Below are 24204 nucleotides of genomic sequence, written 5' to 3' on the forward strand. Positions count from 1 at the left end.
TAAACTATGGCCCCGCCCCCTCGCGCCGCCCTTCAATTGGCCCCTGTCGGCTGGCGTCGCACGCAAGAGCACGCTGGAGGACCCGGGAAAAGGAAGTGTGAGGGCCACTGGAAAGGGAGAAAGGGTGCCACAACTTCCGGACCCCGGCCCTCGGCTTGAGGGCGAAGGCAACTACAAATCGCTGCACTGCCCGCGGCCTTGGAACCCAGCCCCTGACGGACTACAGCTCCCGGTAGGCATCGCGGCAGCGCCTACGGCGCTCAGCTGGGACGTGGTGACATAGGTAGTTACCATAGAGTTGCTCTGAGTAACCCTGAGATAGTGGGACGCAGAGGCTGGAGGGGAAGCAACTGCGGGTGAGTTGGGCGGGAAAACAGGAAACCTGCTCTAGGGGACAAGAACTCTATGGAGAGGGGAGGGGCACCCAGAAAGACTAACATCTTCCTTTCTCGGGGACCTGAGACCTCCCCCCCTTACCCCTTATCGCAGTGAACAAGACACAAACCCATATGGGATAGACGGGCGCGGGGAGGGAAGGGAAGGCTGAGACACATACCCAGACAGATTTGGGGGTGCTTAAGAACCTCCCCCATCACAAAGATGGGACCCCCTAATACTACTGTCTCAAATCCCTGACACATCCTGGGAGATCTGAAACGCCTTCAGACATGGGGTTGGTTTTCCTCTGGTCGTCTGAGACCCTCTTCAAGACATGGGAGTAAGATTAGAATAAATCACAGTCCCTAATTCTGGATTTGTAGGAAACTTTCTGGGGCTTGAACTGCCCCTTTCCTTCCAAGCAGGAAGACCCCAGGGTAGAGCCTCCTTTTCAGAGAGTCAGCAGGATCTTCCCACACATACTTATTAGGGATCCTGTCCTTAAATTACCTCCTCTCCCTACACCTCCTCTGTGGTCTGCTTCTCCAAGTTCTGCAGTTAGATCTTCACTCCTTTTACAGTCTTCATGACAGATCTGTTACAACTTACCCAGTGTCTTCACATCCAGTCTTTCTTTTGAGCTTGGTGAGTCCAAGGATATTTATCCCCATTTCACAGATTGGAAAACTGAAACCTAGAGAGGAGCAGGGACTTGCTGGAGGCCACACACCAAGTCAGTGACAGCTAGGACTAGACCCCTGTTTGCCAACTTCCAGCCAAGTCTTTAGCTTGAGCCTACAGCCTCTCTAGCTTAAGGACTTGTTCAAAGTAGTAAGATAAACTGCCCCAGGGAAAAGAAACTTGTATTGCCTACATTGAGTTATTTACATTTCAGCCTGAATGGGTTTCAGATCCTTCCTTGAAAGTTTAAATGGGGAAAGAGAACTAGAGAGACTAAAGACAATGGGAATCAAACAGATTTAACTAAACAAGAAGTAAACAGTCTTGCTAACACAGCACCCATGTCTGATGCTGTCATGATTAGTTAGCTTCTGGCTGGCTCCTAGCTGGCCCTGATTGGTCCACTTACTGTCTTAAAGCTCCCCCATGCTTGGTCCTAGGCCCACTTCCCACCTCACTCTAAGATTCTCTTCTTGGATATTCTCATCCACATCCACAACTTCATTTACCACCTATATGCAGATGTACGGGAGTGTGTATCTCCAACCCCACCCAACCCTCATCTCCAAGCTCCAGATCTATATAACCAATTGCATCTTCAACATCTCCTTCAGGATATCTCAAAAACATCCAAACTCAACATGTTTGCAGCTGAACTCATAATCCCTATGTACTCCAAGCCTGAATTTCTTCCAGTGTTCTCACCTCTGTCCACCATTACAGAAGTCAAAAAAACAAGCGTTGTCTTTAATACCTCTTTCATTTCCCATCCATCATAAAATCCTGTCAGCTTTACTCCTAGTATCTTTTCTCTAGTCGTAGCTACCATCACATCCTTCCTGCCTTCCCTCCGAGCCATTTTGCATACTGCAACCAGAGTAATCCTTCAAAATGCAAATCTGATATTGTTCACTTTCCCCACAATACCCCCAATTAAAAATATACCTTGGGATTCCTATTGCTCTTAGCATCAAGCAACATCTCAGCTTGGCTCCTACCCACCTCTCCAGCCTCCAGTCTAACCATACATTTCCCTCCCACTCTCCCTCCAGTTATATGGCCTTCTTTAAGGTCTTCAAAATTTCAAGTAACCACTTACCATAGAGCCTTCGCACATGCTGTTATTTCTTCCTGGAATGTTCATCTTTTCCCTCTGCCATAGTTAATTTGTACGTATCCTTCATATTTCTCTCGATCACTTTTTTTTTTTTTTTGGCCGAGCCGCGTGTCATGTGGGATCTTAGTTCCCCCACCAAGGATGAACCCGCACGCCCCTGCATTGGAAGCGCAGTCTTAACCACTGGACCGCCAGGGAGGTCCCTCTCAATCACTTCTTTAGGACTATCTCCCCTGACTGCCTAGAGCAGCTCAGATCCCTCAACGTCGTGTCCCTCTCCTTTATAGTGTTATTCACTGTTGCAATGTTTAACATATTGTTAAGTACCTACTACTTGCCTCCACTGTCAGGATACAACCATGAGAAAAACATGGCTTCTGCCCTGGTGGAGTTTATGTACACACAGATAGTAAGGAGATAATACTAGTGTTACCAGTGCTACCAAGGGTAAATATAGGGTGTTATGGGAGTCCAGAAGAGAAGTCGCACATCCAGACTTGGGCATGAGGGTAGGCTCCTCAGAAAAAAGGGAAACCGGAGCTGAGTCATTAAAAATTAGCAAGGCAAAAAGAAGAAATTGTACTCCAAGCAGAGAAAGCTGGATGTGCAGAAGTCCAGAGGCAGGTGCAGGGAACTTACTCCAAGTAGTTGCATTTGGCTGGCCTGCAGAATCGGAGGTGAGGATAAGAGATGGGAGTAGAGAGATGGGCAGGAACCAGTTTGAATTTGGGGCCTACCTTTGGCACCTAGAAATATAACTTCCCAGAATACATTAGATTATGTGGAAGACTTTTCATGACGGTCTTTGGTTTTTCTTCCACCTGTAGCCCATAAATAGAAACCCTCACTAGGCCAGGCTGTTGAATCTCCTATCAGATCTCTTCATCTGAATATTCCTCACAGCTTCCTGGGCCATAATGTTGCTACTTACCTGAGAGAGAGAAGAGACAGGCTATCAACAAATGAAATTCCAATTGTTAGCAATTTCCAAAAACTGAAAACAAATTTCCATCATCAACTTGGGATTGGTTAAATGAAGTTAAATTAAGTAAAGTTTTTTTTTTTGCGGTACGCGGGCCTCTCACTGTTGTGGCCTCTCCCATTACAGAGCCTGTTCCGGACGCGCAGGCTCAGCGGCCATGGCTCACGGGCCCAGCCGCTCTGCGGCATGTGGGATCTTCCCGGACCGGGGCACGAACCCGTGTCCCCTGCATCGGCAGGCGGACTCTCAACCACTGTGCCACCAGGGAAGCCCAGTAAAGTTTTTTTTAATATATAATTTTACTTATTTTATTTTTGGCTGCGTTGGTTCTTCATTGCTGCACGCGGGCTTTTTCTAGTTGCGGCGAGTGGGGGCTACTCTTTGTTGTGGTGCGCGGGCTTCTCTTTGCGGTGGCTTCTCTGGTAGCGGAGCATGGGCTCCAGGCGCACGGGCTCAGTAGTTGTGGCACATGGGCTTAGTTGTTGCACGGCATGTGGGATCTTCCCGGACCAGGGCTCGAACCCTTGTCCCCTGCATTGGCAGGCAGACTCTCAACCACTGAGCCACCAGGGAAGCCCTGCGTTGGGTCTTCGTTGCTGCGTGCAGGCTTTCTCTAGTTGCGGTGAGCAGGGGCCACTCTTCATTGGGGTGGGCGGGCTTCTCATTGCGGTGGCTTCTCTTGTTGCGGAGCACGGGCTCTAGGTGCGTGGGCTTCAGTAGTTGTGGTTCACGGGCTCTAGAGCGCAGGCTCAGTAGTTGTGGCTCGTGGGCTCTAGAGCGCAGGCTCAGTAGTTGTGGAGCACAGGCATATTTGCTCCGCGGCATGTGGGACCTTCCCGGACCAGGGCTCGAACCTGTGTCTCCTGCATTGGCAGGCGGATTCTTTTTTCTTTTTCCTTCTGACTCCCAGGCCTTATTTTTTTAAAAATAGATCTTTATTGGAGTATAATTGCTTCACAATACTGTGTTAGATTCTGTTGCACAACAAAGCGAATCAGCCATATGCATACACGTCCCCATATCCCCTCCCTCTTGAGCCTCCCTCCCATCCTCCCTATCCCACCCCTCTAGGTTATCACAAAGCACCAAACCTATTTCCCTGTGCTATGCTGCTGCTTCCCACCAGCCAACTATTTTACATCCGGTAGTGTATATATGTCGATGCTACTCTCACTTCGCCCCAGCTTCCCCCTCCCACTCCAAGTCTTCTAGTCCATTCTCTATGTTCCTGCCCTGCAACTAGGTTCATCTGTACCACTTATTTTTTTTAGATTCCATATATATGTGTTAGCATACGGTATTTGTTTTTCTCTTTCTGACTTACTTCACTCTGTATGATAGACTCTAGGTCCATCCACCTCACTACAAATAACTCAATTTCATTTCTTTTTATGGCTGAGTAATACTCCATTGTATATATGTGCCACAGGCAGGCGGATTCTTAACCACTGCATCACCGGGGGAGCCCAAGTAAAGTTAAAGTAGGGTACACACAAATTCTATGGAACACTCTGCAGCTATTAAAAAGGGTAAGAGAGTCTACAACAATTTGAAAAGAAAAAAATAGCTTTACAAAGGAACAGAAAGTATGTGTTTATTTTAAAATATACATAATTTTGTTATATATGTCTTCTAGGAGGCTATATTCCCAAACTGTAAATCATGAGCGTTCTTGGAGAGTGAGATGGAGAGCCACACTTTTAGTTTTCACTTGATGTATCTCTCTATGTTGTTTGACTTTATTCAGCTATCACGTTAACTTTTAAAATTAAAAAAGACAAACAGTAGGGCTTCCCTGGTGGCGCAGTGGTTGAGAGTCTGCCTGCCGATGCAGGTGACACGAGTTCGTGCCCCGGTCCAGGAAGAACCCACATGCCGCGGAGCGGCTGGGCCCATGAGCCATGGCCCCTGAGCCTGCGCGTCCGGAGCCTGTGCTCCGCAACGGGAGAGGCCACAACAGTGAGAGGCCCACGTACCGCAAAAAAAAAAAAAGAAAGAAAAACAGTAAATGATATTTCCAGTCAGGAGAAGAAAAACTCCAAAACAGAGCAGGTATGCCCCTAACCCTGTCATTCATCATTTCAGTCAACGTAGACAAATGAGGAAGGCGCTAGGGTCTGACTAGCTCCTGGTGATGAGGCTGAACAGCAGCTGGGCAAGACTGACTCCAAAAACATAGCCACTGGAGCGAGTAAGGCAACCTCAAGGCTCGTCAGTTCTCCCCAGCAGTCAGGTTCACTATGTGACACCTTGAAGATATTCATTTATTCCTTCATTTCTTTCATTCCTCCATTTATTCATCAAGGCTTTAGTGAATACCCAGGCTTGGTGCAGGGTACTGGTGGGAAGAGAGAAAGAAGTCTGACTTCTTTCCCTGTCCTCAAGCTTACAGGGAGGGAACAGGAAGTAGGTTATAAAGAAATGAGTACAGAGAGTACAACTGGTTCAATTTATTGAACACCTGCTACAAGACATACAACAGCTCTCAAGACAGGGTTTGTCTCCATTTTACAGATAAGGAAACAGGCTGTGATGAAATTTTATTCAAAATACAGTGGGGGCATATATCAATTAGTTATTGTTGTATAACAAACCATCCAAAAACATGGTGGCTTAAAACAATGAACACTTACTATTGCTTCCAAGTCTCCAAGTCAGCCATGTGTTTCTTCTGGTCTTGGCAGGGCTCATTCATGTGTTTGCAGTGACATGTGGGTTGGGTGACTCTTGTGATCTTGCCTTCGGGTAGGCTGGCTATAGGCTAGTCTAGGGTGGCCTCACCTGGGATCACTGGCTTTCTTTTTCACGTATCTCACCTACACGTTTCTCATATCCCTCCAGCAGGCTAACCATGTTCTCTTGGCACTGGCAAAGAGCACAGGGCAAGTCCTCTCTTTAAGCTTCTATTTGATTCATGTTTACCAACATCCTGTTGGCCAAAGCAAGTCACATGGCTGAACCCAGCATCAGAGTGGATGGAACTACAAAGAGGGCAAAAGAGATGGATACAGGGGAGACCATGATAGAGTTCATCAAGGGAATCAATCTGATACAGGGCACAATGATCAATTTTATCTGGAAAGAAAGTCTTCATCAAAGAGGGTATGCTAGAGCTGAGTGCTGAAACATGAGAGTATTCACTAAGTAGGCAGCTGTTTCTTAGAACTGGATGCAGGCTGGTTTGCCACAATCAATAGCAACCCAGCAGGATTTCCTGTGCTCTTTACAGACAGGGTTCTATTATTTGTATCTTGGCTTCATTCCTTCTGGTCAAGCATAGGGCAGCAGGCGCTCAACAAATGTTTGAAGAAGTGAATTAAATATCTTACTGTGAATGAGGTGTGGACTGAAATAGCTGAACCTCGGAGCCAATTGTTAGAAAGTGCAGCTTAGCATCAACACCCCCAAAACAGAAATCCTTGTATTTGGCAGTTTCTCATTCATTCTTCCCACAAACATTTCCTGAGTGCCTGCTGTAAGCCAGGTTCTGTGTTAGATGATGAATAAGACACAACACTAGCTCACAGCCTGGGCTGGTGTTTAAATGGAGAAGACTAATAACCCTTTCCAATGGGCAAATTTGTCAAACTACTTGGGGCTCCATTTTATCTTTAATAAATAAATAAATTTATTTATGTATTTATTTATGGCTGCACTGGGTCTTCGTTGCTGCACTCAGGCTTTCTTTAGTTGCATCAAGCAGGGGCTACTCTTTGTTGCAGTGCACGGGCTTCTCATTGTGGAGGCTTCTCTTGTCGCGGAGCACAGGCTCTAGGCGCGCAGGCTTCAGTAGTTGTGGCACACAGGCTCAGTAGTTGTGGCTCGTGGACTCTAGAGTGCAGGCTCAGTAGTTGTGGCACATGGGCTTAGTTGCTCCGCGGCATGGGGTATCTTCCCGGACTAGGGTTCAAACCCGTGTCCCCTGCATCAGCAGGCAGATTCTTAACCACTGCGCCACCAGGGAAGCCCCAGGGCTCTATTTTTAATACTAACTCATCCAGAAAAATGCTTCAGGAGCTGGTGCTACACAAAATCAGAAGTCCTTTGGAACTGCACTGAGGTTCTCTGATGGTCAAGATTCATGGTAAAAATCCACCCTTAAATGTTTTAAGCTAAAATCCATGTCCTGTAGTGCTGAACTCTGGGGTCCCAACTTGAGAAAAGTATACAGTCTTGCTCAGAGGCATCAAACTTCTTGTGGGTTCTCAAGTGGGACGCGTCTACGTGAGAAGCAAGCCAGCTTCCTCTATTTCTACAAAAGAATAATGTGTTCTTTGTTGTGTCTGTAGATTTGATATCCAGAGATTCAGGTCTCCCCAATCAACAACCCATGCCCATCAGGCCAGTCTCACACTTGACAGAGAATTCATCTGTGAAGTGACTCAAGCCATCACTTACCCAAAGCTCAGTTGAGACTGCTGCTTTTTGAGAGGAGGACATTCACTTTCCATTCCTCTAAACCTGTTAAACTCTATCCTTCATATGTTAAGTCACCAAAAAAGGAATTTACCTAGACTGTGTTAAGCTTAAGCTGAATTATAAGCTATCAGGTCCATGGTTTTTTAAGAGAAATTCCATTTTAAGAACATTTGTGAATTTCATAGTCTCTGGATACAAATTGTTTCTTTGAATTGAATGATGAGAACCACATATACTAAGGTTTCCACTTTTGCTTTAGCTGCCAGGAATTTCAGGGATAAATAGAGGCATAGTTTCCTAATTCCCTGGTTCATCTCTCTCTCTTCCTTTATTCTGGCTTCTAATCTTTCTCTTCCATGTTTTCATTTTCTATATCTGTACTGTCCAGTATGGTAGCCTCTAGTCACAAGTGGCTATTAAGCACTTGACAGGTAGCTTGTCCCAGTTGGCATGTGCTGTAAGTGTAAAGTATCTCAAATTTTAATATCAATTATATGTTGAATGATATTTTGGATATATTAGGTTAAATAAAATATATTATTAAACATAACCTCACCTGTTTCTTTTGACTTTTCTTTCTACTAGAAAATTTTAAATTACATATGTGGAAAAAATATATACACGTGGCTTGCATTTGTGATGTTCATTATATTTCTGTTGGACAGCTCTGTTCTACAAATCATCCTGTTTTATGAGTGTGTTATTACCATAAAATACCTCAAATTCTTTTGGAAAGCAAGTAAAGTAGTAAATGCAAAGGAGGTGACAGCAGTGGATGAAGTGAGAAGGGGAGGTTGACTGGGACATGTATTTGTCAGTCTATTTGTCTTTTGTTTGTGTCAGCTCTCCTCTTCACAGGTGAGTGGTGTTCTCATGGCTCTGCCCAGTCGAAAAATTCTCAGCTTTATTTGAGCTAATAAATTGGAAAGGATCTGATAAGACAATTCACACCACATTGTAAATGACTGATAACACTGTGTTCACCCCTCTCAAGGGGTATTTCCATTTTAACAGGGAACAATCCCTGAACCCAAAGGAATGAATCCCTAATGGTGGAGTTTCAGGCATCAGTGACAGGTGAGTGAGAGTGAGGCAGACTCTGGTCTTATGTGTATGTATGTTTATATATGTATGACTACATTCAGGACGTAGCTGAAAGGAGGGTCTTCCGATGAAAAGATAATGGGGCCGACAGACAGGGTGAGCAGAGAAGGTAGCAAATCCCCATATGGGTCAGACTGCAAAGGGCTGTCAGACACCAGATCCATTGCAGGCCCTCAGGGGTTTGTTAAGCAATAGAATAGCCCAGTTGATGTCACCAGAGGGTAGCTATCAAGACAGCCTTCATGGCAACTACTATGGAGTAGCAGAAAAGGACTCAGAGTAGGATTCAGAAGACTAGGATTGTAGTCCACAGCTGACTCACTGGCTTAACTTTGGGCAAGTGCTTTCACCCTGGGGCCTCAGTTTCTTTGGAAAGTAGAAATGGGTATTATAACTATCAATGAACTCTAGGGGATGTGAAGGTGCTCAGAGAAGTAGGAAGTGCCTTACAAATGCAAGGAATCATGACTGTTATCTTAAAGTAGAAATGCAGCCATGCAAACCTGTAGTAGTGGAGGGTATATAGCAGGGGTGGAGAGCTACGAGGAAACCTGAGGGCCAAACACCAGTCCTTCTCTGTCCTCCCAGGCTGAACCCGGATTCCCAGGGCCCATGCTTCCACCTGACAAATGATGGCCTGAGCTATGAACAAACAGGACTATAGGAACACTTCGGTGCAAGAGCCCCCTCTTGACTACTCCTTCCGAAGCATCCACGTGACCCAAGGTCAGCCCCCAGAGCGCAGCATTCCACTCACCATGGCAGCAGGATGGGTGTGGTCCCTAGGGAGAAGCCAGTCTTCTACTTAAAAGCCTAAAGAGATTCTCCGCATAAGCATATGGGATTTTTGTTGCTGCTATTTTGGGGAGAGTAGTGGGTAGGGAGGTGGGAGTGGAAGAGTTTGGCCTTTTAAAAAATTACCAGCAAATCTGAAAGGACCCGGGGGCTTTCAGGGTAACTGATGATCTTCAAAAGAAGCCAGGCTACAGCAAGACAGTCAGGTAGAAGAAAACGGGAGAGCCAGTCTATCAGCCAATAGTTTTATTCTCCACTTTTTACCTGGAGAGAAGAGACTAATGAAAGGAAAACACAGGCTGCTACAGAGTCCCAGCCAACAGGCAGAACCCACTGTCTGTCTGAGGACACAAGCCTGTTCTGATCACTGGTAAAACATGTAAGGTCTTGTTATTAACAAACTGGCATGTTTCCAGTCTAAATATTGACAAATTTTATATTCATTTCAGTCATATCCAAATTTATTCCATTATCACCCACACTTATTACAGGTCCCAGCACTGCCCATGCTCATTCCTATTTTATCATTCAGTGTGTGTGTAAATGGGCAGCTAGTACCTTTCAGGAGAGGACAGAGGGAGGCTCTCATCAAGATCATATTCTCAAGAGAATGTGCTTCTTCCCAGGGAAGTTTTGCTGTCTTTGTTATCTGCTCTCATAAACACATCAGTACGTCTGCCTTCACAGAACACAGGTTGGCATCAACATAACCTAGAGCCATTATCTGGCTTTGGTCGACTCTCTTAGGCAAGCAGCGGCCACCTTTAAGTTCAGGAAGCACGTGAATAGTTATCAAGGGTACTGGATACTACTTGGGTTTGGGTTTAGGGTACTTACTACTTGGGTTGACGTCAGCTACAACAGTAACTCCCATTTGTTCTCTCATAGCACACACCCACTTGCCGTGATCCTCCTTTATTATGCACAGCATCACTTCTGATTGATGTAGTCCATGTTTCACAGGGTTTTAGCTGCAATAATGGCTATGTACAAGATAGCTGAGGTGACAGAGGAAGAAGTATGCCTCCTACCTACCCTGAGAATTCCTAGCTCTGAGTGGGGAGTGTGGCTTAGCCCTCTATGGTGTCCTCAGAAGGAGGGGAGAGACAAGTTACTATGACCAAGGATAACTGCACAGCACAAAACATAATCTGCACAGATGCCCTGTCTTTCATTTAACAGTTAAATCTTGAGCACCCACTACTATTAAGCCTTCTATATATGTGTGTTTAGGTCTGTACACGTATGCCAGGCATATGCTCCTTGCTGAGTGAAGGGAGAAGGAGAGGCACATCTAAGCCCCAAAAGGCCAGTCCCCTCAGGTTCCCCAGGGCATTTGGCACACTTACTTAAAATTGGGGTTAGAGGACAGGGTAGAGTTTTGGGGTACCTGGTACACTATTTCCTGAATTAATCAATATATGGATCATAGAATCTGAAATGGCAGTGACTTTAGAAGGCATCCAGTCTACTACCTCCAACCCATAGTGCTCTAACTGCTCACAAACCCACAGTTAAGGGAGTCCCATACCACACACCTACCAGCCCTTCCATTACAGGGTGAGGAATGACACAAGAAAGTTCTTCACATCAAACACGTGTTCTCTGTGGACACGTGGGAAAAGCTGCATGGCAACCCTTCATAGATATGAAGACAGAATTATGTCTTCCCCAGATCTTCCTGGGGCTAGACAACCCCTAGTTCTCTGAGTGTTGATATCTGTGGTCCAATTTCCAGACCCGCCTTGGCCTACTCTGAACAGGGCAGCTTTGACAGATCCTCAGGCAATGCAGTGCTCTGATGGAGTCTGCAGAGAGCAGCCTGGACACCCTCCTCCACCCATGATAACAGCAATCCCAAGCAGCCTCAAGTTCTAGGCAATGCCATCCCCAGTGGCTCCCCCTGAGCTGGGGATCAGCCCATGCTTGCCGGCATTCCCCAAGCTGCTGCCTCACCAGACTGGAGGCTAGTCTGTAGGTGGGCTTATTTTGATCTTAACTTTTACTCATCTGTCTTTTCATTTCAGGGTTTGCAGTCAGGCGATGTGAGGCTGGGGGTCAGGATTAGGGTTTATTCACGAGCAGGGGTACTCCGCTTCATGACCCTCCTGCCACCTCCCCCCCACCCTCAGGCCCCAACTGTGGGTCCGCTCATTCCCGGACCAAGACAGAGAGCCACCTGGTGGATGCTGCCTGACCTGCAGCTGAGGAGAAGTAGTTCAAGCTGGGTGGGGGTAGAAGAGAAGTGTGTCTAGTAAGAGCTGAGGAGAGGGTGAAGACAAGCAGACCAGTTCAGAAAGTACTACTTCCTTTCTGGGAGGCAGCTTTAGACAAGTAACTAAAGGCATAGAGGCAACAGGAAACATCTAGTCACCTCAGCCAGAGCTGGTGTATGGTTCTGACTCTGCCACTGAGACTGTGAGCCTCCTGGTTCTCCCTGCCCTGGTTCTTAACTTCTTTAATGGATGCCCCTCCCCCCACCCTCGCTCTGCTTGAAGAATCTTATCTATATCTCTAACTTGTATACACTCTATGCTAATGATTCTCAAGTCTATGCCTCCTTCATATCCAACTGCTTACTCGGCTTCTCCTCTTTCTAGTACTATAGGAACCTCAGACATGCCAAGGCCAAGCCTGAACTCATCACCTTCCCAACTTTTCTTTTTTTTTTGATTTATTTATTTATTTTTCTGGCTGCGTCGGGTCTTAGTTGTGGCACGCGGGATCTTCATTGCAGCACGTGGGATCTTTTCGTTGCGGCACACGCGGCTCTTCGCTGCAGCGTGTGGGCTCCTCTCTAGTTGTGGCGTGTGGGTTTTTCCTCTCTTTAGTTGTGGCATGCAGGCTCTGTAGTTTGCGGCACGCGGGCTCTCTAGTTGAGACACGCAGGCTCAGTAGTTGTGGTGCGCAGGCTTAGTTGCCCTGCGGCATGTGGGATCTTAGTTCCCCGACCAGGGATCAAATGCACGTCCCCTGCATTGGAAGGCAGATTCTTTACCACTGGACCACCAGGGAAGTCCCTCTTCTCCTTTTCTTAATCCTGTATCAGTTCATAGGACTGGCATCTCACCAGTCATCAAGAACATTGGGCAACACCCTTGAATTTTTTTTTTTTTTAACCGCGCCACACAGCATGTGGGATCTTAGTTCCCAGACCAGGAATCGAACCTGCACCCCCTGTGTTGGAAGTGCAGAGTCTTAACCACTGGACCGCCAGGGAAGTCCCAACACCCTTGAATATTATTCTACCCTTGCATCTAGTCAACCATCAAGTCATGCTGTTTGTATGTCCCTCATCCTTGCTTAAATGACTGAAAGAGCCAAATTGGTCTTCCAGTCCCACCTACAATCCATGCTCCACACTAAACCTTCAGAGTGATCTTTCTGAATTGAGAGAGCTGTATCATCTCCTTTGCTTTCAAACCTACAGTGGCTTCCCATCTTCTACAGGATAAAGTCTAAGATGCTCAGCCTGGTTTTCAAGGCTCCGTGTCTCCTTTTCCCTCCTTGCCCCCTTGTGTAGTACGTGTGTGTGTGCCCATGCTATTCCATACCTCTGTAACTTTGCTCATGCTCTTCTCACCCTTTCCACCCTTCTTTGCCTGGTTAACGTCTCCTAACCCACTGAGATATCCAGCTCAGGCTTCACCTTCCCTGGGAAACTTCCCTAAGCTCCCAAACTGGGTTAGGAGACCCTTTTCCGTGCTTCCACAATTTAAATAGCATTTATTATAGTATATTGACCGTTTGTTTTCATCTTTCCCATCTGAGCTCCTCCAAGGCATAAACACCTGCTTCACCCCTGCTCTATTATTCATACAGAGCTTACCTCTCATTTGTTCACCATTGTATATCCAGTATCTGGCACATAGCAGTTCCTCAATACTAATGGAAGAGGGAGAGGACATCAAGAGTGTGTGACACAAGTGAATTCTATAGGCTCTACCAGTGGATAATTCTGGATTTTGTGCTTCAGCATCTTGGCTCAAGTCCAACACCTCTGCTTCTTGGTTTCCTCATCTATAAAATCCGCCTCCCTCCAACTCCCAAACAGGGGTGGTATAGAGAGGACCCAATGATACGATAGACCTGAGAGGAGCACGTGACCCAAACCAAGAGTTTGGGATGTGAAGTCTTTGACCCTTAATCCAAGCTCACTCTGACTGCTGGGGCCTGGGGAACAGTGCATACAGTCGCACTGGACACACGCATGGGATTCTGGCCCTGCCAGCTCCTCTAGCTACAAATCCTCCCAGTTCTGTTCCTTTGCCACCCCCACCGAGCCAGAAAAGCAAAGATGACATACCCAAAGTTCACTCTGTCCCCACAGATCTGTTAAGCGAGAAGCCACGGACAGGGCTACGACCACTAAGGCACGCAAAGTCAGGGAAGTCAATGTCTCAGTCCCTGTGGCTGAACAACAACGTCCTCAATGACCTCAGAGACTTCAACCATGTGGTTTCACAGCTTCTGGAGCATCCAGAGAACCTGGCCTGGATTGACCTGTCCTTCAACGACCTGACTTCCATTGACCCTGTGAGTCCAGAGGGTGGACCTGAAGCCACCTTGTCCAGCCCCCAGCCTCTCCACCTCCCACATATTATCAAGGAAGTAGTGAGGCAGCATGGTGCCCTGCAAAGCACATGGCTATGGGCTCAAATAGATATAGGTTCAAATACTAGATCTGCCTCAGACTTTGTGACCTTGGGCAAGCTCCTAACCTTTCAAAACGTCAGCCTTGCTGTCTGAAAAATGGGGATAATATGCCAGCATTATAAACATTTTGTGAGGATTAAATGAGAACATATGAAAAGCAACTGGCACATAGCAAGCCTTCACATAGGAGGCTGAAGTAAAATCGTAGCTTATTACTGGGCACCCACTGTGCTTTGTGCCAAGTTCTTTTGCAGAGGTAGGTACTAAAAGTACAGCAGTTACTTTCCATGAACTCAGGCTAAATTTTAAGAAACAAACAAAACTGGCCCCTTTTCATCCAGGATCTGTGCTAGAGGGGAAAGGAGTTAGAGTATGACTTGTAAACTGTTCCCCAGGTGCACTGATCTCAATTTAACTACTATTTTAAAAGCTCTTATGTACCTAGCATGATGCTGTCCCCTGTCCCGTTGTGATAGAATCTTAGAACACCAAAGCTGGAATGGTCTTCAGTGAAGGGACAGCTAAGGCTCAAGGAGAAGCAGGAGAGCCCAGGCACCTGGCAAGTCAGTGGCAGTGATAGGACCCAGGCCCATACCTTCTGCCCCTCAGATCACAGTGCTCTGTCAGTGTGGTGCCCCTGTACCCCTTCAAAGGCAAATAAAAGTAGGTTGGAATCAATCTAGTACGGCTCTGGGGGTGACAAATCATTCCCCAAACTCTTCCTTCTCTGCCCACAAGTCAGTCCTGAGCACAGATACACGGCTATGTCCAGTCTAGCTTCCGGTTTCCTTCCCCAACAGGGCCTGACAACTTTCTTCAACTTGAGTGTGCTCTATCTCCATGGCAACAGCATCCAGCGCCTTGGAGAGGTGAACAAGCTGGCTGTCCTCCCTCGGCTCCGCAGCCTGACACTCCATGGGAACCCCATAGAGGAAGAGAAGGGGTATAGGTAAGTGCCCTGCCCTGGAGGTGGGCTCCGCTGGGCTCCCATGAGGGAAAGGAGGAGAGTTAGGGTTAGAAACCTAACACCATCCTTCTGCTATGCTTGGACCAGGGAAGGGAGTAGAGGGCTTTAGGCATTTCTTGATGTCAGTCAGGATAAATTCAGTCTCCCCCACACTCTACTCAAGTCCCTCCATTCCTTGCAGTCAGAGGAGATAGGAGCGACTGGTGGAGGGGGAAAGGGGTTCTAGAAGGGGGCCTGGCCCCCAGCCCAAGTCTTCCCCACAGGCAATATGTGCTGTGCACTCTGCCCCGTATCACCACGTTCGACTTCAGTGGGGTCACCAAGGCAGACCGCACAACAGCTGAAGTGTGGAAACGCATGAACATCAAACCCCAGAAGGTCTGGATCAAGCACAATGCACTCTGAGGTTCCTGGGACCCCAGCAGTCCTGAAGGCCCGGGGATGCTCAGTTTGGTTTGACAATAAATGATTTGAGCTGTTCAGCAGAAGTCTCTTATACCATGTAAAGATGCCCCCCAACTCAGGCAAGCGCCTGTAGCTCTGGTCTTACTTCACTGAAACAAGGAGGAAGTGGAAAGAAAGGCCTGCTGGCTTGGGACGCAGGAGACCTGGGCTGATTGCATGGCCTTGGGAAACTTATCTAACCTGTCTGGGCCCCTTTTCACTCTTTAGGTCAGATATCCTGAGGTTAGAGTTGCTTCGCAGAGCACCAAGGTTCTGTGGAGATGCCTCAGAGGCTTCCATGACAGGAGGCCAATAAGATGGGCTGTGACCTCTGAACCCCTCACTTCAATCAATCAGATGAGAGTAGCTCCACTGTCATGTTTACATATCATGATTCTACTTAAGAGTTCACTTGATAAAAAGAATCTTCTGCTTGAAACTATGTGTCTGCTGACTCTGTACCAGGTGCTGTTGGTCTCCCTGCATACATCCACCCCCTCACCAGGCTTCTTGGTAATTCCACTGAGCCTGAGGCAATACCCACAACAGCGACAGCTGCCTCAGATTCAAGTTCAGCTTTGACAGTGTTCGCATCACTGGAGGAGGGACAAGCTGAGTCTTAGCATATCTGAGGTTAGTGCAGGCCAAGTCTCAGCTAAGACCTGGGAACCCTGAAGCCTTATCTCCTTGATTCCTTCTAGTGCCCCTAGAAGATGCCCCCTCCCCATCCTCCACCTCGCTGCTCACAGACTTGAGTAGCCAGAAGTAAGTAGTAGTGGGGTGGGCAGGACAGAGGGGCTGGAACCAGCACACAGATGGATACACTTCCTTTATCGAGGGTGACAAACCGAACCAAAACAAAAAAAAACCAAACATGTAAAAACCCAGGGTGCTAGAAATACAAACTCAATTCATTCAAATTCAAGCTCATCCAGACCCTGGTCACAAGCCCTCGTGATGTGCATGTGAGCACCAAGTCAGGGAGAGGGGGACAGAAGTGAGGCCAAGAAAGGGTGGGCAGGGGGTCCTAAGAGGCCCCCTAGGGATCACCCTCACACCAGCACCTGCACCTTTCCAGTGACGGTGAAGACCTACCAGGCCCTGTCCCTGTGACCCCCAGCCCACCCCTGGGCAGGGCTTCGAAGGCCAGTCCCAAATGGTTCTACCCTCCCCTGTTCCATCCTCACTGCTCAGGCTTCTCGCCTCACTCTTCTCTTCCTCCTCCACTATCTTCTGTGATTAGTAGCAGGTTAGGATACTGTATAAGCCACAGTGAGGCTGGGGGCCAGGGGAGGCAGGGTGGAGACGGAGTGAAGAGAGGAGAAGAAGAGCTGTCCAGGGACCCCTCTCTTCATGGAATCCCAAACTGTACAACCAGCTCCTCTTTTGCGTCCACACGGATCTGAGAAAGTGCACTGTAGGCATAAGCAGCTATCCTGGAGACCTGGGACAGAGGGACCGGGAGAGAGGAACAGAGAGGCAGGTGAGAAGGGAGATCCGGAAGCAGGCGGAGGGGATAGGTGGCCAGAGAGGGAATGATGGGGGACAGGGAGCCAAAGAGAAAGGCAGGGATGGGAATGACAGAAGGAAAGAACAAAGGGTAGCAAAAGAATGAAGGTTTAAGAGAGGGGATGGGGAGGAGAAGAAAAGTAAGAGTGAGGTGGGAGTGAGCAGGGCCCACAGGCTACCAGGCTCCCTAACTCCACTTCCCTACCTCCTCTGAGGTGGAGGGGCAAACCCTGTGCCTCGCTGCCACCCAGCGGCAGGGGTGGGACGAGGGGTGGCTCACCTGCTGCAAGTCGGCGAAGGGGACAGGCTCGCTGGCCAGCACTTGGTGAGGCTGGCTGGTGAGGGACGGCAGCGGCGGCAGCTTCTTCCAATGGGTCAGGCTGCTGCTCAGCACAGCCAGGCGGGTGCTGGCCGAGGGGGAGGAGGGGGGACAGGCAGTCAGGCCACAGTCGGCCCAGCCAGCCCAGGCAAGCTTCACTTCCTCAGACCAGAGAAGCAGGTGACAGGAGCCTCAGCTCACCACAAACCCACTCCAGGCCGACCTCCTTTAGTCTCCATACCCTTGAGTGTCATGGGGCAAACTGGGTCAACAGGACCATCTACTGAGGCACCCAAGTGACTTGGGGCCACCCCCCAGGCCACACCCAAAGGAGAAGCCCGGACTGGGGCCCAGGCTCCAAAGCTGGATCAGAGGGAGGGGAAGGGAGGGGCCCAAGCAGCCTGAGGGATCCCAGCCGGCCAGGGGCTCACCTGTACTGCCTCGCCCGGTCCATGTACTCGTGCTGCTCCATGCCCTGGGAGTCTGCAGCAGACACGTCGATGATGTTGCTTTGGGGAGAAGAGGCAGAGAGGACGTAACAGGCGCTTCCGAGATGGACAAACAAGACTCACTGCCAGGTGCCAGCTCCAGGGCTATCTGACACCAGTGTCCCTGCCTGCCCACGGGAGCAGGGCTGGGCCCAGAGGCACCTCTTCCCACTGATCTTGTCCCATCCCCCACGGCCTGGGCCTGGCTCTCCATCCCAGTCTTTAATATGGATGAAGGAGGTCTGCCCCAGGCCCGGTCCTGTGATGCCCACCTGGCTGTCTTGGCGAGGATGGAGGAGAGCAGCGCCTGCTCATCGGTGCGAGCGGAAGGCAGGCTGTGATAGTTGGGCTCGGCTCCATTGAGGGCTTTGGTGGGTGGGCTGCTAGGGTCCAGCAGCAGCTTCCGCTCCTCTCGGTCCTAGGAGAGGCCATGGGGGTAGACATCAGCCCTGAGGCCCTTAGTCCAACCCACCTTTATTAGGCTCTCTTCTCAGCCCAGCTCTGACCTTTAAGCACCAAAACTATTTTTATTAGGAATATCCCAAGTGCCCAACTGTACGGAATGTCGGCTCTAAGACTCAGATCCTGCCTGCCCTTGGAAGCTAAGCTAAGCTGGTGGTCTAGGATGAATTAAAGTGGAACCAAGCAGTCTTAGAGGCCCTGAAAAGATGGGCAGAGGCACAAAGCAGGTATTTAGTAACGGCCCTGCAGCTTCAGAAAATGATCCAGGGCTTCCCTGGTGGTGCAGTGGTTAAGAATCCGCCTGCTAATGCAGGGGACACGGGTTCGAGCCCTGGTCCGGGAAGATCCCACATGCCGCGGAGCAACTAAGCCCGTGCACCACAACTACTGAGCCTGCGCTCTAGAGCCTGTGAGCCACAACTACTGAGCCCCCGTGCCACAACTACTGAATCCCACATGCCTAGAGCCTGTGCTCTGCAACAAGAGAAGCCACCGCAATGAGAAGCCCGCACACAGCAACGAAGACCCAACGCAGCCAAAAATAAATAAATAAATTTTTAAAAAAAGAAAAAACAAAATGGTCCAGCCCCCAGCAGAGAAAGGATATTGGAGACTGGAAGACATAGGAGGTGGAAAATACCAAAACAGTGGGGTGTAGAGGAGAAACTAATACAAGTCAGGAGCCCAAGAATGGCCCTCCTAATCCCCCAGACCAGATCCTCCCCAGCAAGGCTGTCTGCTCCCAGGATGGAGAGGCCCTGTGAGGCCAGACAAGGCCCTGGGCGCCAAGGAAAAGCAAGTCCAACCTCTCAATGGCCATTCCTCATATTATCTCAGGACAGGAGTCCCAGCTGCAAACTCTAGGTCCCACAGTCCGAGTGTCCCTTCTTTTTCTTTTCTCTTTTTTTAAATAAATTTATTTATTTTATCTTTGGCTGCGTTGGAGATTCATTGCTGCGCATGGGCTTTCTCTAGTTGTGGCGAGTGGGGGCTACTCTTCGTTGTGGTGCATGGGCTTCTCATTACCATGGCTTCTCCTGTTACCGAGAATGGGCTCTAGGCGCACGGGCTCTAGAATGCAGGCTCAGTAGTTGTAGCACACAGGTTTAGTTGCTCTGCGGCATGTGGGATCTTCCCAGACCAGGGCTCAAACCCGTGTCCCCTGCATTGCCAGGTGGATTCTTAACCACTGCGCCACCAGGGAAGCCCTTTTTTAAAAAAAATTATTTATTTATTTGGCTGCACTGGGTCTTAGTTGCAGCGTGCAGGATCTTTAGCTACAGCATGTGGGAATCTAGTTCCCTAACCAGGGATCGAACTTGGGCCCCATGCATTTGGAGCACGGAGCCTTAGCCAATGGACCACCAGGGAAATTCCCAAGTGTCCCTTCTTTTATTTTTTAAAAAATTTTAAACATTTATTTATTTATTTTGGCTGCACCAAGTCTCACTTGTGGCATGCGGACTCCTTAGTTGTGGCATGCAAACTCTTAGTTGCGGCGTGCATGCGGGATCTAGTTCCCTGACCAGGGATCGAACCCAGACCCCCTGCATTGGAAGTGCAGAGTCGTACCCACTGGACCACTAGGGAAGTCCCCAAGTGTCCCTTTTTGAGGGCAGGTCCCTTCTACTCTCAGGTGATCACTCTCCTCTCTTCCAATGCTCTCTTTGTGTGGGACTCCCAGAACCAAACTTGGTGCTCCCAGTGTATCCTTACCTGAAAAGTTGGAGTTGTTCCCTCCCTTGCTAAGCCACCACACCTCTGTGAATGTGGTTTCATTAGTTTCAGCAGCCCTGTTTCTGCTAGCCTATGCTAATCACCACAACCCCCAGAGCTGACCTGGGACCAAACCAAGTCTCCCTGGTCCTGTATAATTCTATGTGTTATTTCTCCTCGTTTTAGCCCCTTGTTCTTATCTACTGCAATCTTTCTGAATACAACCCTGCCTTGAGCCCATCAGCTGCAAATCCCTGCTGGCTTTGTGTCAGCTGCAAACTGGATAAGTGGATATGCTGGGTATCTATCCAAAGCATAAAGAACAAGGGTACCCAGGACAAAACCAGAGACAAGGGTCCATCCTGGCTAAAGTGGACTCACCAGCCCTCAGTGCCAGACCACTGGACTCCTTAGTGTTCCGTTTCAGGCCTATCTCAGTTCCTACCAGACTTTCACACTTGCAGGCTCCCAGCTCCCCTGCCCACAACTCCACAACTCTCCTTACAGAGGACACTTCCTCCTACCCTGCTTGCCCTGCCCTAGGCAGGGCCAGCCTTTTGACATTACTCTTCTGTCTCAAGCCTAGGTTGCCCATGTCCCCAGTTCCCAACAGCATGAGACAGAAGCTATGGGCTTCTGCCTCACCAGCTCCCAACTCCTAGACACCCCGACCCCCTAAAACACAAGCTAAGTACTAAAAACAAGATGTTTACCAAAGATTAAACTATCTCTAAGGAAAGCCAGCTCCATAATGAAGCCGGAGTTTGCTTCTTCTTATATGTCCATCTTTTCCCCAGCCCCAATTCAGACAGATCCTCCTGCAGGATAAGGGGTTCTTCAAGAACAAGGTTGTTTTCCTGAGACCTAGACTCCTGGAAGAGGCCATGCTACCACAATTAGAGTGGACAAATAACATCACCCCATCCCCAAAAGGGTGACTGGAGCATGGGGGAGGTTTTCACACCAAGGTTTGTCCTGGAGTCAACGTCGGAGTCAGAGCTTCACTGTCTACTCTAGCACAGACATGTATGTGGCCTATCACTAGCCACCTGGTCTGTGGGCACAGCTAGAAGACACAAGTCAGCCCAACGGATAAAGACATGACTTGGCATCAAAATACCTTGCCTGTGGCACTTCTCAGCTCTGTAACCTTGGCTAAATCACTTAGCCTCTCTGAAGTTTTTCTTCACATTTAAATAGAGATAACTGGTACCTATGTGACAAATGTTTTGGCAAGAATCAAGTGGGATAACTGTAAAAGGTCTTTGAAAACTGTAACATGTTATACATTTCTCTTTATTATTATAACAAAGGGTCCAATATAAGAGTGTGAGAGGGGCCTGCCCAAGACCCGAAAGAGGGGACAGTGAATGGTTTTGGCTTGTAGACCAGGTAGTAAGCAGACCTTCTCCACGTGAAGCCTCAAATCACCCAGGACTGATCAAGCACCATCTCTGGGGGTTAAAAACAGAAATGAAAGCCCATCAAGGGGAAGGTGGAGATTCAAGAAAACCGCAATTCCAGCTAGAAGCTGGTATCCTTTCTCATAAAGAGTTAACCCTTGACTCATTCCCTGCAAGAGTCCATATTATGGTTTAAGGGACAATTTCCCATTAAACCATAGCTTTCCCAGTAGGCAGGGATACTGCCTCCTATTTCTAACAGGCTGGAGTGAAGTGTGAAGTACTGGCTGTATGGCATGCCTAACATAAGGCACAGAAATATGTATATGTTCACTGGGCATTTGGAGGCTTAATGAGGCCCAGGGGCCACCCATCCCTCCCATACAAGTGACATTTTCCCCAGCTTAAGTCCTTGACTCAAAATAGATTCACATGAGTCACTGGGGAAAGACCTACTTCCCATTTACCAGTGATATAATCCGTTTCTGTGACCATCTACTCCACTGGACTGTGAGCTACTTGCTGAAACCTTTCTACAGTTTTTGTCTCTATATGTGTTGAAATATACAATCCAGGCTTAGAGGTAACCAAAAAGGCAAGTGGCCAACAACTTGAGACTTCATCCTTGAAAAGGTCTTCCCCTCCTCAAAGGAGGTCAGGCAGGCAGGGCAAGGATTTAAGTGTGGCAGGAAGTAAGAATACACCAAGGGGAAGAGACAGAATTTAAAACTGTACAGGCCTTCCCAGCCTAATCCTTTCTGCAAAAGGATCAGATCTACAGCCAAATTCCCAGGACAAATAACCTTCTAGCTCCTTCTAGCTAGAGGAACCCTGAGGCCCCAGGTAGGGACTGCACTGAGGCAGGCCAAACTGAGCTCCCCAGCCCACCTCTCTTTTCCCCCCAATCTAGCCAAAGCTAAACCCGATTTGTTGCTTTCCAATTTCCCACAGGTCCTGATGTCCTCACTGTGTCTATTAAAACCTTCACTGATCAACTCAAATGACACCAACTTCCATAGGCCTTCTCCGACCCCAGATCAGCAGCGACCTTCCTTCTTCAACCCCAGGGACTCAGAGTATACACAGATTCCTGATTCATATCGGGACACTCTAACTCAGAGCCTCAGCTTACCCACCTTTACAATGGATTCACAAAGCCCGCTAATACAAAACACAGAGAAGGAAGCTGGGAAGAAAGTGCTTCCCCGAGACCTAGGCTGAGGATCCTTGAAATTGTAAAGGTCCGAAGGTAGGGAAAGATGGAAGGCGCGGGCGCGAGCGGGATAGGCGGCTGCCTGCAGATCCCAACACAGGGGCTGTGCAGAAAGAACTGAGGCTTTAAAAGGGGTAGCAGCCCGGCCCGGCGTCTCCTCTGTAATCTGTCTTCTCCGGGCCCCCGTACTCAGTGAGCCCTGAAGTCCTGCTGACCCTCTTCTGCAGCCTTTTCTCTGGGCCCCATGCCCCAGGATCTCTGCCCTCACTCCCGAGCCCCGCCCGCGGCGGCCGCACCTGGTCCGAGTCCTCGTTCTCGCTGCTGTAGCAGCACCCCATGGCGGGGGTCGGGCCGGGCGCTCAGGCCGCGCCGAGAAGGGACGGCGTCCGTCAGGAGCCCTTCCGGTCACATGACCCGCGCCTGCATCCAGCAAGTAACCACCGCCCCCGCGCCTACCCCTTCCCAGACGAGCTTAGCCGCCGCGGCTGCCGCCGGAACCCCGGCTTCCGGCCCCGCCCCTACCGCGTGATCTTAGCCAACCAATGGGAAGGCACACGCTGAGTGACAGGCCGTGAGACACGTGATGCAAGGAAAGGGCGGGGCGGATCATATGACTTCAGCCTCTTCCGGGTCTCAGCCGGAGACTCCCACTGACGGTTATAGAAGCCCTCGTGTTAAGTGTATTGTTTTCCCGTGGCCGCCAGGCTACCTTTGTGGGCCAGTGAGCGAATTTATACCAACTGCCGTTATGAAATACTCTCCTAAATGCCTTTAGAGGGGCGAGTAGGATCCAGGCTCTATGCTCCAAGAGTACACACCAATAGGCCCAGTTGCCTGGTCTGGCGATATACAGAGGGTGTGTCACCCAACCTGGACTGGGGATCTGAGACTTACTGGAAGAAGGGACCTTATACCTTCACAAACCGAAGCAGAGTGGAGCTCAATCCTGGTGGAGGAGATAGAGGCCACCTCAGTGATCTCCTTGCCCTCAGGCATTTCTCTTCAATCCTGCCTTTTTACAGCATAGTAATCTAACACACAAAGCTCACAATCAGTGCGCTTCTTAGAACCATCCCACATCTTCCCTTGGACTCAACACAAGTCCAAGTCTGTCGTGCAAGATCTTGCAGATCCTGACACCCACTCCAAGCCCAGGGCAGTGGAGGAGGGGTTGGAGGAATGCCTCACCAACCGCAGGGAAATACTTGGGAGTTTCCTGATTGACTTTCTGGACTTTACACACATGGCCTGGCACACTGTCTCCCCACCTGGTCTGCCTGCCCAAAGTTCCTGTGTTCATGGAGCATGCCTTCTAGTGCTCACATTATATTCTCTGTTCCTGTGTCAGTCTCTTCTAACAAAGGTGGAGTTCCAGGGGGACAGGGACAGGATCCGACTCTTCTCTGTGACTCAAGCCTTGGCACTTGCTTAGGATTTGGAATTATTGAGTAACTCACAACCTCCCCATCACCTTGGCTCACACCATACCCTATGTCCTGAACCAAGGGATTTGAGGAGAGGTCACCAAACCCAGTAGCTTTACTACCCCTC

The 24204-nt window shown here is 49.0% G+C and overlaps 2 protein-coding genes across 10 annotated transcripts; one reads left to right on the forward strand and one right to left on the reverse strand.

The window, feature by feature from the left end:
- The first annotated feature begins 55 nt into the window (after positions 1-55).
- On the forward strand, positions 56-16509 carry LRRC51 (leucine rich repeat containing 51). Of its 7 annotated transcripts, none has more exons than XM_089915262.1 (6): positions 58-232; positions 8572-8654; positions 9270-9407; positions 13807-14012; positions 14933-15081; positions 15772-16509. In XM_089915262.1, the coding sequence occupies exons 3-6, from the start codon at positions 9326-9328 to the stop codon at positions 15857-15859; spliced, it is 525 nt and encodes a 174-aa protein (XP_089771388.1). In that variant the 5' UTR covers positions 58-232; positions 8572-8654; positions 9270-9325; the 3' UTR covers positions 15860-16509. The 7 variants fall into 7 exon arrangements, with proteins under 7 accessions (XP_089771389.1, XP_089771390.1, XP_089771388.1 ...); XM_089915260.1 differs by having other exon boundaries at positions 59-232; positions 15363-16509; XM_089915261.1 differs by having other exon boundaries at positions 59-232; positions 8592-8654; positions 15363-16509.
- Positions 5594-23129, reverse strand: LAMTOR1 (late endosomal/lysosomal adaptor, MAPK and MTOR activator 1). 3 transcript variants are annotated; one of them, XM_089915268.1, is made up of 5 exons: positions 22950-23128; positions 18132-18277; positions 17803-17880; positions 17333-17459; positions 5594-7410 (listed from the first exon to the last, which is right to left on the reverse strand). In XM_089915268.1, exons 1-5 carry the CDS (start codon positions 22989-22991, stop codon positions 7405-7407), a joined length of 399 nt encoding a protein of 132 aa, XP_089771394.1. In that variant the 5' UTR covers positions 22992-23128; the 3' UTR covers positions 5594-7404. The 3 variants fall into 3 exon arrangements, with proteins under 3 accessions (XP_089771394.1, XP_089771393.1, XP_022421523.2); XM_089915267.1 differs by lacking the exon at positions 5594-7410 and adding an exon at positions 9708-12449 and having other exon boundaries at positions 22950-23129; XM_022565815.2 differs by lacking the exon at positions 5594-7410 and adding an exon at positions 16356-16987 and having other exon boundaries at positions 22950-23126.
- Positions 23130-24204: the final 1075 nt, after the last annotated feature.

This window comes from Delphinapterus leucas, chromosome 7 (assembly GCF_059928025.1).
Source record: "Delphinapterus leucas isolate spDelLeu-1000000601 "Yukka" chromosome 7, BTC_Dleu_Yukka2, whole genome shotgun sequence".
Lineage (NCBI taxonomy): Eukaryota > Metazoa > Chordata > Mammalia > Artiodactyla > Monodontidae > Delphinapterus > Delphinapterus leucas.

Coding starts and splice junctions, on each gene's coding strand:
- LAMTOR1 (XM_022565815.2), bottom strand. CDS start 22,991: ATGGGGTGCTGCTACAGCAGCGAGAACGAGGACTCGGACCAG. Junction 18,278..22,949: donor AGAACGAGGACTCGGACCAG/GTGCGGCCGCCG, acceptor GGCCTCTCCTAG/GACCGAGAGGAGCGGAAGCT. Junction 17,460..17,802: donor GACCGGGCGAGGCAGTACAG/GTGAGCCCCTGG, acceptor CCCCTCGGCCAG/CACCCGCCTGGCTGTGCTGA.
- LRRC51 (XM_089915260.1), top strand. CDS start 9,326: ATGAACAAACAGGACTATAGGAACACTTCGGTGCAAGAGCCCCCTCTT. Junction 9,408..13,806: donor AAGCATCCACGTGACCCAAG/GTCAGCCCCCAG, acceptor CTGTCCCCACAG/ATCTGTTAAGCGAGAAGCCA. Junction 15,082..15,362: donor GAGGAAGAGAAGGGGTATAG/GTAAGTGCCCTG, acceptor TCTTCCCCACAG/GCAATATGTGCTGTGCACTC.